The sequence below is a fragment of the Macaca thibetana genome, chromosome 20 (genome assembly GCF_024542745.1).
Source record: "Macaca thibetana thibetana isolate TM-01 chromosome 20, ASM2454274v1, whole genome shotgun sequence".
Lineage (NCBI taxonomy): Eukaryota > Metazoa > Chordata > Mammalia > Primates > Cercopithecidae > Macaca > Macaca thibetana.
Genome location: NC_065597.1, coordinates 35,153,992 through 35,170,697, shown reverse-complemented (window position 1 = coordinate 35,170,697; position 16,706 = coordinate 35,153,992). Strand labels below are relative to the sequence as shown.

Here is a 16,706-nt window from a genome sequence, read left to right as displayed (position 1 = left end):
CCAGGCCTGGTGTTCCTATGTGTCCTCTGTCTTTCTCATCAGCCACATGAGCATTGACTTGTGGTCCGGACAGGGTCCTGCACTCTTTCCACAAAATAGGGATTCACACCAGCAATATAAAGCCATGAGCAAGACAGTCCCTGTCCCCATGACAGAAATGGAAGGATGCCTGCCAGTTCTGCTACCACCTGCACCAGTATGTGAGTTAACTTTTTCTTTCAAATGATTCCTATTTGCTTAGAGATATTTAGATGAAAAGCAAACTCCTTACCACTACTGAAAAAAGAATTAGTTTAACTTCCAGACGTAGAAGGTTGCCATCCAATTATGCTTATTCATATTCCCTCTGCATCTCTGTTTTGCTTCCAGGACTGACCTTGATGCTTGGTTTTGTTTAAAGATTTCAAACAGTAGAGAGATAAATATACCTAGGCCAAAGGGAAGCTTCATTATTGCCCCGTCTCCCTTGGGACGCTGACCGGATTCAGACCCAGCAGTGCCACTTCGCAGCCCTCTGACCCTGGGCTGGTGGCTCGAGCTCCTTGTATTGTCATTGTTCAGATTAGGAATATGGGTTCATAACTAGAATGCATATCCCTTTAGGGTTGCTGTGAGGGTTCAAAGATGCAAAGTGACTAAACAGGGCCTAACACGGATTAATGTTATGTAGAGTAATAGGCATATGGAAGGAAAAATAACCATGTTTCTTGCATTTTAATTTAATTCAGAACCCGCATATCACCTAAAATGATCCCTTTTCTGGGGGCATCCCACATTTTCCACACTGTCATCCTGTAGTGGGGTGCCCAGCTAGGCTGTGGGGAGACCTGGAGAGTTTTATGCAAAGGAGGACCCTGGGCAAATATGCCCATTCAGCCTCTCAAGAGTGGAGAATGGAAGCACGGGGGCAGAGCCCTGAGTCTGTTCTGTCCCTAAACATGAGAGAAACGTGGCCAACAGACCGAGGTGGGGCCTGGGATAGGGACCGGCAATGCAGGAAATCCGAGTGTCACATCCTTGGCCTCTCATTTGCACACTGCTCCCTCGCTATGCTGCCCCCTCCTGCCGATCCAGGGACGTGATCCAGGGGCTCTGGCAAATGCAAAGCTACACACAGTGGAGCGGGGGTTGGGGGTGTGTAGACGGCTGGGATTCCGAGTTTCCTGGCACTTCTAGGAAAGGGAGAGGCAGGAAATGTCAGGGAAATTGGGAAGGGCAGGCAGGACGCCAGGGACGTCACGTACCGCTAGATTCACAATAAGCTGGGTCAAAAGGTCGGGCCCGGCGGTGCGCCCGACTCTGGGCTCACGGGGTGATGCACCCGGCCCAGGATCGCTGGCAGTGCAGACTCAGCGGGGGCGGGTGCAAGGACGGGGCGGGGCCTCTGCGCCCGGCCCGCTTCCCGCGCTACAAAGGGAGCCGCTGTCCCCTGGGTTCCACACCCCTTTCGTCTGTCCCGCTGCGTGTTTGCCTCTTCATTGGGAACTCCTGCTTCTCCTTGCCTCGAAATGGACCCCAACTGCTCCTGCTCGCCTGGTAAGGGACACCTGGCTCCACGCCTTGGGATGCGCGTTTCCCAGCCGCAGTACAGACTGTTTCTGGGTTTGAAGAAGTCGCATTTTAAGTTCTGAGCTGAAGGGGCTCCTTTATTTCGTTAGGTGCTTTCTTCCCAATCACGTCCCTGAGACCACTTCCCTCCTCCCTGTGCCTTTAAGTCAGAGTTGAAGGTACTGAGGCCCAAGGCTGTCCTGCTCTATGTCACCCAGTTGGTCAGGGCGCTGCTGGCTGAGCCCCAATGCTCTGACCAGGCTCTGAGCAGCCAGAGTGGATGGGAACGCGGGGGGCTGTTGCCTCTTCGGAGTTCAGAACAGAAGGTTCTGGCTTCCCCCCTTCTTAGGCTTCCTGGGCTGTGTCTGGAGCCTGGGACCTTGCTTGTGGGGTAAAAGCAAGAGGACACTTGCCCTTCCCAGAATGAAGGGAGAGGAGATGGGGTTCTCGTCCTCTCCCCTGAGTGGGAAAGGAGCTCTGAGGGCTGGTCCTGCAGCACAGAGGAGGGGGAACTGAAGCGTTATTGACCAGCTGCTGTACCTTCCGCATCTCACTCACCGCTCACTGCCTTTTTCTCTTCCTTGCAGATGGTTCCTGTGCCTGTGCCAGCTCCTGCAAATGCAAAGAGTGCAAATGCACCTCCTGCAAGAAGAGTGAGTGCGGGGCCTTCCCTGGGAATCTGGGGGATGGGCCAAGTTAGAGCGGGGAACCCAGAGTTCTGCAGGCAGGGGCAGGCCTATGACCAGCTTCCCCAAACCCCTCCCTCAATACCTGATTCAGAATCAGACCTCAAAGTGCCTTAAAAATGGGTGAATCCCAGTCTCTTATTACCAAACTAGAAACCAAGGCCCAGAGAGGTTACCAGGTAGTGTTGGGAACAAAGCTGGAATGTGAATCTAGGTCTCCTGCCTCCTGATGCAGCCTTCTTAACCTTTCTGGGTCCTGAAGCACTTAAGGCCCTGGATCTTGGAGACCCCAGGTGATTTGGAACCTGATGATCCAGCCCTTTCCTGCAGAGGCAGCCCAGAGCTTCCCTGGCCTTCCCCAGAATTGCTGTGTCAAGGGTTTGCCCCCTGTCTGATTATGAAGATTTTCTTCATTTAAGTGTAGGTTTTGAGGAACTGGCCTCCTTTTGTTCCCATACCTGTCCAGTCTTCTGTCCTGTCCCGGACTCAGGTGGGGCTGGGCAGCTTTTTCATATAAAACCCTTATCCCAAAGATCCACCAGTTCTCTCCTGACAAAGCCATGCCATCCTGAAATGATGGTCCTCTGGGGCTGGAGGCAGGGCTTGAGCCAGGCCTCTGTTGGGGCAGGGAGGTGCCTGATTGAGTCTGCTCTGACCTCTCACTCTCCCCTTCTTCCCCAGGCTGCTGCTCCTGCTGCCCTGTGGGCTGTGCCAAGTGTGCCCAGGGCTGCATCTGCAAAGGGACATCGGACAAGTGCAGCTGCTGTGCCTGATGCTAGGACAGCCCTGCTCTCAGATGTAAATAGAGCAACCTGTATAAACCTGGATTTTTTTTTTTTTTTTTGGTACATCCCTGACCCGTTTGCTACATCTTTTTTTCTATGAAATATGTGAATGGCAATAAATTCATCTAGACGATTCTGGCTCCGGGCGCCTCATTTGTCGTTGGGTATATGGCACTTGGTTCCAGTTGGGTTGTAGGAAACCCAGATTGTGGGGCATTTCAGACAGGGGACCATGGCAGTGGGGGTCTGTGTGCAAGGTTCCTGCAGTCCTGCCTGGCCTTGGCTCTCCTTTGTGAACTGTGGTAAACTAGGGGGTTTATTCTACCACCCTCTAGCAACAGTTAACAGGTAGTAGCTGCCCTTTTTGTGTAGTTGTGACACAGCCTATACTCACCGGCCACCTATGGTGCACCTACTGCATACACAGTGAGGCATGGGGTTCTCAGTGGTGAGGGGAACAGGGAGCTTATGGACTGCTGGGGAGAGAGAGAATGATAGAATAAGGAATCTTGTAAAGGAGAAGGTGCTGTGACTGAATGCACTTGGGGTGAGCCTGAATGAAGAACTCTTTCCACTGGGATCTGAGAGCTGCATTCCTGCAGAGGGCACAGCTCCAGCAAAGGTCCGGAAGCGGGGAAGAGCCTGGCACTCAGAAGGCGGGTGTGTGATTGTGTGAGGGGAGAAGCCCATGTTCCCTTTGGAGAGGAGAGGGCAGAGGCCACATGCCTCATTAATCTGAAGGATGGCCTCACTCAGCACAGCTGAACCACTTGGAGAGGCTGGAAAAGTGCTCAAGCCGGTAATCCACTTCCCCCACCCCTGCAGCCCCGTTTCCGATTTGTTTAGGGCTAAGCAGGCCCGGGGAACCTACCTTTTACTTTTTAATAAGTACCTAGGGTTGCAACCCACTGAAGCAGTCACACGGAATTATTTGGTGAAATAAAATGGCCTCTGCCAGTTCCTCTCTGGTCTCAGGACCAGGAGGTATTTTCCATCCCAGCTGCTATTTGGAGCAACTCTCCAGCATGTGGCTGCCTGTCCTGGTGGCTGAGGGAACCTGGAGGTGCCCAGCTTCTGGCTGGCTGTGGAGGGAAAGGCTGGCAAGCCTCACCAAGCAGCGTGGCAAGTGTCTTCATGGAGACCAAACCAAACTCAGAGGGCAGATCTGAGCCTCCTTGAGGGCTCATGCTAGGGAAACACCACCTCATTGAGGTTGGGCTGGTGTCTGAGGTGCCATCCTCTGGGGAGAGAATCTGGCAGGGACCTCATAAGGCATGGGCAGGAGTGTGATGTGGGCACCACCCTGTTTGAGATTTGGTCCAGAAGCCCTGGTGCCAGAGTCACAAATGCACCCAGCTGTTGCTCTTTCATAACTCTGTTTTGGGAAATTGCAGCTGCCAAACCTCTCAAGGGATAGGTACAAAATGTTTTTGCCAGGTCCGACAAACACGATCATTCAACTCACGACTTCTTTTCCAAGTCATGTGTGAAGTGGCATCCTGTTCCATCCATCACCCCCAGTCCTGAGCCCCATCTTCCTTGGGGCTGGGTGGGGCATGATTATTGTGGATGTCTGTTGGAAAGATTAATTTACAGTCATTCACATTTTTTTTGATGTGGCTCTTATTGGAACGCCTTGTTTAATTTCCAGAAGCTTCAGTGTCAAGCACACCATCATGAAACAGCCTGGTAAAGCAGTTAAGTGCGTCAGCTCTGGAGCCAGGCTGCCTGGCTAGACCCACAGCTCCATTAGTTGGGAGAATTACGTCGTCTCTCTGTGCCTCACATTTCTTAACTGCAATGTGGGGACAAATAGGACCTACCCCATAGGGTTGTGGTGAGGTTGAATGTGGCTAGCACTGTCCCTGGAGCATATCAAGTCCTCAGTAAGTGTGGGCCAGGTTTGGTATCTGACAATCAGTAGGCCATCCATAAATGTTATCTACGTAATTTGATGAGCACTTATGGGACCCCCTTCAGTATGTAAACCATTGTACTGCCCACAGAAAGGTAAGATAATATATAAATAAGACTCAATTCCCTTGCTGGAGATCTTATTTAAGTCTCTGTTGAATTCAGGGAGCAATTATTTACCACTGCAAGATGCAGCTGCTAGGCTGGGACAGAAAGCCACATGGGGGCTAAAGATTTCTATCTCCAGGAGAAGGACCCATTTCATGCTGACTCTGGGATAGGCTGGGCGTGAGACAGGCTAAGACAGAGGTATGGATGCTTTGGGAGAAGAATGTGATTTAGCCGGGCCAGGGGAGTAGGAGAAAAACATTCACTTGCCTGGGCGCAGTGGCTCATGCCTGTAATCACAACATTTTGTGAGGCAGAGGAGGGCAGATCGCTTGAGCCCAGGAGTTTGAGACCAGCCTGGGCAACATGGCAAAACAACGTCTCTACAAAAATAAAAAAAGAATAAATTAGCCAGGCACGGTGGCATGCACCTCTAGCCCCAGCTATTCAGGAGGCTGAGGTGGGTCGATCACTTGAGTCTAGAAGGTCGAAGGTACAGGGAGCTGCGATCGTGCCACTGCACTCCATCCAGGGTGGCAGAGCAAGACCCTGTCTCAAAAGAAAAAAAGCCAGATTATTTGGTAGACATGGGGGTCTCACCACGTTTCCCAGGCTGGTCTCAAACTCCCAGACTCAAGCGATCCACCCGCCTGAGCTTCCCAAAGTGCTGGAATTACAGGCGTGAGTCACCGCGCCTGGCTTAATTTTTTAAAAAACTTACCACCAAATGGTCAAGACAGGGATGTTGCTGAAAATGTCAGACTCAAATTTTGATAGCAGCAAGAATAATTTCTTTGAGGGGGAAATAGATGATGAGGAAAGTATGATTTTTGACACTGGTGCCAGTTAAAGATGATCCAAATATAGAACAAGTGTTCCTTCAACTTCTGATGTCAAACTGGAGAAATCTAAGAAACATAATAAAGTTCATCTACCTCAAACAAATAAACAATTCACAGCTCCACAAAAGCTAGATGCAAAATACCAGTCTTTCCTTTGCTGACCATTTTGCCTCCCCTTAATAAGTTGTGTCAGGAGACACAACTTGGTGGAACTGGTGTCAACAACGAGGTTTGACTCCTAATGGCAAGAAAATAGAAGTTTATCTGAGGGCCAGGCATGGTGGCTAATGCCTGTAATCCCAGTGCTTTGGGAGGCTGAGGCTGAGGACAGGAGCTCAAGACCAGCCTGGTCAACATGGTGAAACCCCATCTCTACTAAAAATACAAAAAAACAAGAAACAAAAAACTAGCCAGGCATGGTGGTGTGCACCTGGAGTCCCAGCTACTCGGGAGGCCGACACAGGAGGATCACTTGAACCCGACAGAGGCTGCAGTGAGCCGAGATCGTGCCACTGTACTCCAGCCTGGGCGACAGAGCAAGACTCCATCTAAAAAAAAAAAAAAAAGTTTATCTGAGACTCCATAGACACACTTACCCTGAACAACAGCAAGATATTCCTGAAATGTCACAGGACACCAGATTGCAGCCATGGTCGAGGAAACGCAAGGCAGCGACCGAGGGAGCAAGGCTTCAGAAAAGTCTTGAGATGGATGAGAAAGCAGAAGAGACTAATACATTTGAACATTTGAAGTGATAACTTCAGCTCAGGAAGCCATGTTGGCATCATGGGCAAGAATTGCTGTGAGAGCTGTTCAGCCTAAGGCTGTGAATTCATGTTCTATTTCAGCTTCTGTTGAGGCCTTTTTGATGTAAGCCTCTGGTGTTGGGTGTCGTGTGGTCCATGGCAGACTTATCTCGGCAGACACAAAGGGTTGGGTACACCTGCAGTTTCATGCAGGTCAGGCCTGGGTGCCTACCACCGATAGGAGGATGATTTCTCTCTTCTTGTTACCTGCCTGCATTTTCCCATCCCTATGCGTAAGATAGTATGTTATGTGCTGACTGTGCTAAGAGGAATAAGATAACGAAAAGATGAATGACAATGGAGAAGCAGCAGCAACCTGTTTGAATACTATGTACTAGAGAAGGAGAGATATACTTTCACACCATGCAACATACTATGAAGGAATGGAAGCAAAGACAATTTGAATGAATCCTTGTGGTCTACAAAGCAAAATCATAGTGAGTAGGCCTCCACAGTGAAGATGGTTGACTAGTGACGCAGCCTCATCTAAAGAGCTCCACAGAAAGTGAGTCTGAAAACCCATTAAAGACTCACAGACAGTGAGTCTGAAAACCCATTAAAATAAAGTCACAGCAATGGGCCTTAATAAAAACAAAAACAGTCCGGGTGCGGTGGCTCAAGCCTGTAATGCCAGCACTTTGGGAGGCCAAGGTGGGTGGATCACCTGGGGTTAGGAGTTTGAGACCAGCCTGGCCAACATGGTGAAACCCAGTCTCTGCTAAAAATACAAAAATTAGCAGGGCGTGGTGGCGCGAGTCTGTAATCCCAGCTACTCAGGAGGCTGAGGCAGAATTGCTTGAACCCAGGAGGCGGAGGTTGCAGTGAGCCGGGATCGCACCATTGTACTCTAGACTGGGCAGCAAGAGTGAGACTCTGTCTCAAACAAACAAACAAAACAAAACCCATTTACTCATTCATTCATTCATTCATTCACACGATCACATCTTGGCCACAGCAGATAGAGCTTTGATGGGTGGGCTGGACAAGCAGGAGGCTAACTCTTCTGGAGGCGGCTGTACCGACACTGCCCAATGTGGATGGTGAAGGCAAACTGAACCACTCAGATCCTCTCTTCTGAGAGACCTGAGGGGCTAACAGGGCTGCCAGAGCTCGTGATATAACTGGAGCTGCATCATGAGAATACTAAAAAACCCACCCTGAATAGTAGCCATGAGGACAATTAAACCAAACCACATGCCTGCTTTTCCATGGGAACTGCTATATATCTCAGTCCTCCAGGGACCCAGAGAGGCTGAACATCTGCTGACAGGGGTCACGATGATACCCACCTCCCTTTGAATCCTGAAAACAAACTCTATCAGTCAGGGTTCCTTGGACACAAGCAACAGAAATGGATTCTAGCTAAATTAGGCAAAACAAATTCATTGGAAGGATACTGGGGATCCATGGAGTCAACTAGAAGGATGGAGAACTAGGCTCAGAAAATGGGTGGTTGCTGTGAGTGGTCAGGTACCAGGTCATGTCACAGGAGCAACCCGGCTGGGCTGCAGCAGTTTGCACAGCTATCACCACTGCTTCCGCTGTCCCCAAATGCCCACACCACTGCCATTGGCCACTGGTACTGTGAATGAGTTCTAAACTATTCATTGAATTCTTTACCTCCAGCTTAGGATTCAAAGTCTCAGGAAGTCCACTGGCTGGCAGTGGGGAGGAGAATCTGGCCACCTTCAGGTTCCCTAGTGGGACATAGGACCCTGCACACCCTGAGACTCAGCCTGTGGAGTTTCTTCCTATACCAGGAAGAGTCTTTGCAGAAGATCAATGAGTCATTGGGGAGAATTTAATAAAGGAGTTGTTTACAAAGGAGCAGGAAGGATTAAAAGAAATGAACAAAAGATGCAAAGACTCCCAGGCCTGCAACATTGGGGAGCAATTGCCAGGCCCAGGCATGGCTACCCTTGGAACCCAGAGAAAGTAGCTGCAGGAGAGGATGTCCCAACGGGAGCTGTGACTCTCAGGTTGCCACTCAACTTGGTGAAGAGGGAGTCCATTCAGTGACCTCCTCTCCATTCTGTGACCTCCTCTTCTCTCCCGTCTCCTGCCAATGCACTCATTGGCTGAACTCAAACAGATGCTGGCCCTACCGCTCCCTCCCTCTCTCTGGGTGGTGGGAGGAGGGTGGAGAGTGGGTCTAGAAAATACTCAGCACACCCGCAAATAGAGTATGTCCCATCACTAAAGGCCATGTGCATCTCTTCCTTACACCCTGGGAGAATGGAACTAATCTAAAGACAAATACAGCTTAAGGGGTTGGAGGGGGTCAGGGGTGATGGTGGAAGCCATGTATGGTGGAAGCAGGAGTCAGGGTGGGATGGAGGTGGTGCAGGCATTTGAGGGCTCTCAGAATGCCTGTCTGCAGATGTGGCTGAGCAATTCTGCTCAGAGCCCTGTGAGGAGTGGAGGTGGGGGGAGAACATGAATCACACACCTGTGTGTCCCCATGGGATGCTTACCTGGCTCCATTTGTGGCATCACAATACCTACTAAGCCACCCTTTTTTTTTCCTTCTTTCCAGATTTCTTTTCTTTTTTCTTAATTTTAGGTTTGAGGGGTACATGTGAAGGTCTGTTACATAGGTAAACATGTGTCATGGGGGTTTGTTGTAAATATTATTTCATCACCCATGTATGAAGCTCAGTTTCCAATAGTTATATTTTTTGCTTCTCTCCCTCCTCCCCTCTCAAGTAGGTCCCAGTGTCTGTTATTTCCTTCTTTGTGTTCATAAGTTCTTCTCATTTAGCTCCCACTTATAAGTCAAAACATGCAGTATTTGGTTTTCTGTCCCTGCTTTAGTTTGCTAAGGATGATAGCCTCCAGCTCCATTCATGCTCCCGCAAAAGGCATGGTCTTGTTCTTTTTTATGGCTGCATAATATTCCCTGGTATATATGGACCACATTTTCTTCATCCAGTCTGACACTGATGGGCATTTAGGTTGATTCCATGTCTTTGCTATTGCAAATGGTGCTGCAAGAGCCACCTTTTCAGGGTAATCCCTGGGGCCATCCCTGGCTGGCCGAAGCACCATATCCACCTCCTGCCCTGGGTAAAGCCGTGAACTCAGCGAGGCTGGCCCTAGTTCCCCTCACCCTCATCAGCCATCCTTTCTGGCCCCCTCCAGCCTCCACAGACAAAGATTATCCCTTCCTGCAGAAACACACAACTCTTCTGTGCAGGGAATGGGAGGCTAGGTTGGGATGGAAGGGTTGGCTGCTTTTCAGGGGTCAGAGCCCCTCCCTCCTCTGAGCCTCTGCCTCTGCTGGACAGACTTGGGGATTCTTGAGTCCGCATGGGAGCAAGCAGAGACAAGGCTGGGAAGTTGTTGTTGTCACCCAGGCCTAGGTGATATGAAGGGCTCAGTGGTCTGGTCCCCTGGGGATTCCAGAGACAACCTCACAAAGCTGGGGTACAGACCTGCACCCCATCACCAGCCACCTGGGCCTGTCCAAAATATCATTTCCATCCTGGGGTGGGCGTACCCCCTCAAACCTGAGCAAGGCTAAGCCAGAACCTACACCAGGAGGTCAATAAGCTTGGTTCTCCCAGCCTGGGAGAGTTTGCCAGCATCAGTGGTCCTTCAGAGAGACAGGGCAATGCTTCACCCAGAGAAGTGACTCTCTGGGGTGCATTTGGGCTGGCATAGGCATTGGTTAAGTTTGACTGTCTGGTATCCATCTCCCCAACTTACTTTAGGAAAATTCCCCCGCCTCCATTGGGCACAGCCTTGATGGGAGGGGAGAGCCAGGAGCTGGCTTCAGCTATAGAAGCTGGAGGGCCAGAATCTCGTTCTCCAGGGAGCCTCAGTCGATTGGATGTTCCCTTTGGGAACTCTGAGACGTGGGGTAGAATGTGTCTCCAAGGACACCCATCAGAGATGCACACCCCAACCCCACAGCATTTGCCCCTACAGCCCCCACCTTTTACTTTACCCATCCAGTAAATGACCCTTAGCTTAATTCTTTTTTTTTTTTTTTTTTTTTTTTTTTTTTCTGAGATGGAGTCTCCCTCTGTCGCCCAGGCTGAAGTGCAGTGATGTGATCTTGGCTCACTGCAACCACCACCTCCCCGGTTCAAGCGATTCTCCTGCCTCAGCTTAATTTTATTGCTTGCAACCAGAGTCTGCACAGACATCCCTTTGGTGGGAAAGGTGTTGGTGGCGTGAAGGGGCTTTCTCCATGGCATCACAAGGCCATCCACTGTGACCAAGCAAGACTGCCCTCACCTGACATCCAGGGCCTGAGACTCTGAGGGCGGAACTGGATGGGGAACTGGATATCACGTCTCATCCTGGGGCAACGTTCCTTCTTGCCTGGGCCTGTGAGACACACCCTTGGGTGCGCAGGTAGGCGGTTCCTGCCCTTGGGGCCTGCCACTCTCAGGCCTGGGAAAACTTACTTTCCTGGCAAGGATTCAAAGTTTGTAACAGTCCGAACTGGCTCTTCAGAGTCTGGTGGATCACATGGGCTGAATCCCGGGTATGAATGAAAATGCCGAGGCCAGGCACAGTGGCTCACACCTGTAATCCCAGAACTTCGGAAGGCCAAAGCAGGCAGACTACTTGAGGTCAGGAGTTCGAGACCAGCCTGGCCAACATGGGGAAACCCTGTCTCTGCTAAAAATATAAAAATTATCTGGGCGTGGTGGGATGTGGCTGTAATCCCAGCTACTACGGAGGCTGAGACAGGTGAATTGCTTGAAGCCGGGAGACAGAGGTTGCAGAGAGCCGAGATCGTGCCACTGCATTCCAGCCTTGGTGACCTGGGTGAAACAGTGAGACTCTGATTCAAAAAAAGAAAAAGCCAAGCCAAAATCCCCAAGGCAAGCTCCCCTAGAGGGAAAGAGGCCAAAGAGGGCATATGTGCAGGGCCCTCAGCACCCCTGACTCCCCTCTAGCACACCCACCCCAGTATGGACCCTTGCTTCTCATGGAGGAGGGGATGATAAGAAAAGGCTTAGAGATGGGAAAGAGTCTTGTCTGATCAAGAGGGTTAATGGACAAGGAAACAATGTGACTGGGGGTATTCATTTATTAATTCCTGGCTACTTCCACTGTGCTGGGCCTGTGACAAGGACTTATTAATAACAGCGAATAAGATAATCCTTGCCCTCCTGGGGTTCTTAGTCTATGGCATGAAGACAGCGGAGTCAAGAACACAAATAAATTCAACATAGAGGGAAAGAAGGCAGTGTGGCATCAAATCAGCTCCCGTCACTTCACACCACCCCATAAACTCCCACTATCCCCCCTGCTATGGGTCCAAATCACCACCTGCTTCTCCTGGGTGACTGCTCCAGTTTCCAACCTGCTCTCCTTAGTCTGTCCTTGCTATCTGAAGCCTACTCTCAGCCCAGAAGCTAAGGGGATCTTCTGCTCCCCCTATGGGAAATTATGCTCCTTAAGGGCAAAGACCTACATAAATTATTTGGAATTCCTTTATACAGGAGGTTTTTTTATTCTCCTTTATTTGTAGGAGCTTCACTGGTCCCTGTCTCACTTCGTGTGAAAGTCAGAGTCCTTACAATGGCCCTCAGGGCTGAAATAGAACCTGTGGATCCATATCCTGTCTTGATACTTTGGAATTTTAAATTTCTGCAGATCAGATGGGTCCAAAATGGTATCTCGTTGTGACTTTAATTTGCATTTTCCTGATCACTAATGATATTTATTAGTGATCTTCATATATTTATTACCATTTATGTAGTTCCTTTTCTGAGAAATGCCTGTCTATATCTTGTCTAATTCAAAAAAATTTACTAGGCCGGGCATGATGGCTCATGCCTGTAATCTCAGCATTTTCAGAGTCCAAGATGGGCAGATCACTTGCACTCAGGAGTTTGAGACCAGCCTGGGCAACATGGCAAAACCCTGTCTCTACAAAAAATATAACAACAACAAATTAGCCAGGCGTGGTGGCATGCACATGTGGTCTCAGCTATTCGGGAGGCTGAGGTAGGAGGATTATTTTAGCCCAAGAGTTTGAGGCTGTAGTGAGTCGTGAGGGTGTCACTGCACCCCAGCCTAGGTGACAGAGCAACAGAGCAAGACCTTGTCTCAAAAAAATTAAAAATAAATAAATAAATAAATAAATAAAAATCACCAAAGTCCAATGCTATTCAGATTTTCTCAATTTCTTGCCTAATGCCTATTTTCTGTTCCAGAGTCCCATCCAAGATACCATGTAGTTTGTGGGTCTCCATAGGCTCTCCTGGGCTGTGATCATTTTGTCAGATTCTCCTTGCTTTGGTAACCTTGACAGTTTTGAGGAGTCCTGGGCAGATGCATTGTGGGATATCCCTCTGCTGGAATTTGTCTGATGTTTTCCTCATCCTTAGACTGGAATTAAAGGTTTCTGGGAAGAAGGCAACAGGGTCTTCCTCATCACGTAGTATCAGTGGTATAATACTATCGATATGACTCATCACTATTGATGTTGACCATGATAACCTCGCTGAGCTAGTGTTTGTCTGGTGTCTCCACTGTGAAGTTACTCTTTTTTTTTTTTCTCCTCTTTCCATTTACATGCTGTATTCTTTGGAAAGAATGGGCTATGGGCTAGGCACGGTAGCTCATGTTGGTAATCCCAGCACTTTGGGAGGCCGAGGCAGGTAGGACTGCTTCAGCTCAGGAGTTCGATTCCAGCCTGGACAACATAGCAAGACCTCGTCTCTAGTAAAAATAAAAATAAAAAAATTAGCCAGTTGTGGTGGCGCATACCCAAAGTCCCAGCTACTCAGGAGCCTGAAGTGGGATGACTGCTTGAACCTAGGAGATCAATGCAGTAAGCCCTGATCACACCACTGCACTCCAGCCTGGGTGACAGAGTGAGACCCTGTCTCAAAAGAAGAAAAAAAAAAGTCACTATGTACAGCCCACACTTAAGGAATGGGAAGTTATGCTCCTTGAGGGCAAGGACCTACATAAATTATTTGGAATTCCTTTATACATGAGATTTTTTTTCTTCTCCTTTATTTATACATTCAATTGTTTAGTTATATCAGAATGGATTCATGGATATGTATTCTATACTTTGGGTTATAATCCAGTATTAGTTTATTGTATTGCTCCAATTGTTCCAGCTTTGGCAACTGGGGGCTCTTTCAGGTGGCTCCTGTGTCCCTTTGACATATCCCTATCCTTGTGGACTATCTTTTTTTTTTAGTACTTCATTACTTTCTGTTTGCACCCATTTTTCTATGAGTTACTTGTATGACTCTTATTGCAACATTGATGTTCTTTATATATGTTTGAATTGCATCCCTCACCTAACTGAGTCCTTTCATGGGCAAAACATCTTACTTTTATTTGTTTTTATTTTTACTTTTATTTTTTGAGATAGGCTATCACTCTGTCACCCAGGCTGGAGTGCAGTGATGCCATCAGGGCTCACTGTGATGGCAGCTGCCACCACTCCAGATGGCCTGCTGTTGCCATCACGCGGGCTGCACACTCCACAGATCAATCAGGAGTCCCACCCTCCTGGTTGGGGCTGCAGCCACCCAAATTGTGGCTGCAGATCCAAGCCACCTTGTGTTCTTGGGGGGCCAGGAGCAGGCAGGAGTTCTGCCCCCCTGGATGGGGCTGCAGCCACCCAAGTTGTGGCTGCAGACTCAGGCATCCCTGCACTCCTGGGGGACCAAGAAGGCCTCCCCATGACCTTACAGGCTCAGAAGTGTCTGCTCCCACTGCCTGGCTGCAGTGAGTCATGATTATTGCCACTGTACTCCAGCCTGGTGACAGAGGGAGTACAAAATACAAAGCAAAACAAAACATAAAAACAAAAACAAAAATATCCCAAAACACCCAAAAAAGCCAGAAAACCTAGAGCGATTCTCTTTAAAGTCAGGAATGAGACAAAGATGCCCACTGTCACCTCCTATCCACATTCTGTTGGAGGTCCCAGCCAGAGGAATAAAAAAAGAAAAAGAAATTAGAAACATAAAGATTGGAAAGAGAGGAATAAAATGTCATTATTTGCAGGTAATGCATTCATTTACATAGAAAAACAAAAGAATATACATTTAACTTGTTAGGAATAATAGGAGCGTTTAGTAAAGTGACTGCGTATCTCCAAGAGTCATTTGTATTTCTATATACCAGGAGCAAACGACTAAGAAGTGCAATTAAAGAGTAAATACCATGTACAGCATGATCAGAAAATACCAACTGCCCAGGAATAAATCTAACAAATAATGTTCAAAATTGTTATAGGGAAAATTATAGAACTTTATTAAGAGATATTAAGACTTTCTAAACAAAAGGAAAGATAAACAGAGGCTCTGAAACCAGCCAGTACTGGCTCATGGGAGTCATTTGTTAAATTTTCACAAATTTTGCAAACCACTTTCAAACCCAACATTTACTAAAAATTATATAAACTTACAATTACATAGGTTATATTAAAAATAAAGGGAATAGGCCAGTGTGGTGGCTCACTCCTGTAATCTCAGCACTTTGGGAGGCTGAGGCAGGCAGATCATGAGGTCAGAAGTTCGAGACCAGCCTGGCCAACATGGTGAGACCCCCCCCCCGTCTCTACTAAAGATACAAAAGAAATTAACCAGGCGTGGTGGTGCTTGCCTGTAATCTCAGCTACTCGGGAGGCTGAGGCAGGAGAATTGTTTGAACCCCGGAAGGCGGAGGTTGCAGTGAGCCGAGATCATGCCACTGTACTCCAGCCTGGGCGACGGAGCAAGATTCCATCTTGGAAAAAAACAAAATAAATAAAATAAAATAAAGGGAATAAATATTCAAAACTCATCAGTTCTTAATTGCTACATTATATTTTATTATTATGCAGGCCAGAAGTCTGCATAACATTTCTGTAAAGGGCCGGGGTAATTATTTTAGGCCTTGTGGGCCATATACAATATGTGTTGCATATTTTCTTTTTTCTTTACCTCCTCTTTCTCTTCCTCCCCCTCCTCCTCCTCCTCCTCCTTCTCCTTCTCTTAAAAAAAAAAAAATTTGAAAATGTGAAACCATTCTTAGACCACTCAAATCTTACAATTTTTTAGGACAAGCCAGAAATCCAGATTTTATGTAAAATATCCAAGTTTTAAAAAGATTGTGTGGATCCCTGAAAATATTATGCCACCTAAAATTAGCCAGACATAAAAGGACAAATATTTTATGATTCCACTTACATGAGGTGCCTAGGGGAGGCAAATTCATGGAGATAGAAAACAGAATAGAGGTTACAAGGGACTAGTGGGAAAGGGAATGGGGAGTTATGTTTAATGGTATAGAGTTTCTGCTTGAGATGATGCAAATGTTCTGGAAGTGGATGGTGGTGATGGTTATACAACATTGTAAATGTACTTAATGCCACTGAGTTATAGACCTAAAAATGGTTACAATGGTAAATTCTATGCTATGCATATTTTACTGCAGTAAAAAATTGCATTAAAAGAAGAGTCAGTTCTAGGAGCTTAAACTAAAAAAAAAAAAAAGAAGAAGAAGAAGAAGATAAGACAAAAGAGGCTCACCTCAATCTCAACACTTTGGGAGGCCAAGGTGGGAGGATTGCTTGAGCTCAGGAGTTTGAGACCAGCCTGCGCAACAGAGTGAGACCCCATCTCTTAAAAAAAAAAAAAAAAAAAAAAATTAGCTGGTCATGGTGCCTGCACCTGGAGTCCCTGCTACTTGGAGGCCAAGGCCCAGGACTGCTTGAGTCTGCAAGGTTAAGACTGTAGGGGCCTGTGATTGTGCCATTGCACTCCAGCCTGGGCTAAAGAGTGAGACCCTGTCTCAGTAAGTAAATAAAATAAAGTAAAAGAAAAGAAAAGAAAAGAAAGAAAAAGATGGTGTGGACCAAAGAGGGCCAGGTTTGGACAATTTGCAGCTTCTAGTTGGAACATCCCTGTCTGAAATACTAATTCTCATCTATTTCCTCTCCACCCAGCAAAATTCTGCTGATCCTTCAAGGACTGGCCCAAACGTCATCCCTTTTTATTCCCCACAGCTGAAGGTCTGGCAAGAGTAGGCCCACTTTTTTTT

General features: G+C 47.9%; 3 protein-coding genes and 1 pseudogene across 4 annotated transcripts in view; 2 read left to right on the top strand and 2 right to left on the bottom strand.

Moving 5' to 3' along the window:
• The window catches only part of LOC126943899 (metallothionein-1E-like), a 374,938-nt gene that overhangs the window by 29,224 nt on the left and 329,008 nt on the right, over window positions 1-16,706 (bottom strand). The window lies entirely within an intron of this gene.
• LOC126943920 (metallothionein-2) overlaps window positions 1-16,706 on the bottom strand; it is a 170,442-nt gene that overhangs the window by 35,694 nt on the left and 118,042 nt on the right. The window lies entirely within an intron of this gene.
• LOC126943913 (metallothionein-1X) lies at window positions 1,398-3,150 on the top strand. Its single transcript, XM_050773159.1, has 3 exons — window positions 1,398-1,536; window positions 2,136-2,201; window positions 2,916-3,150. The coding sequence occupies exons 1-3, from the start codon at window positions 1,509-1,511 to the stop codon at window positions 3,005-3,007; spliced, it is 186 nt and encodes a 61-aa protein (XP_050629116.1). The 5' UTR covers window positions 1,398-1,508; the 3' UTR covers window positions 3,008-3,150.
• LOC126943879 (developmental pluripotency-associated protein 2-like) lies at window positions 3,226-8,274 on the top strand (annotated as a pseudogene).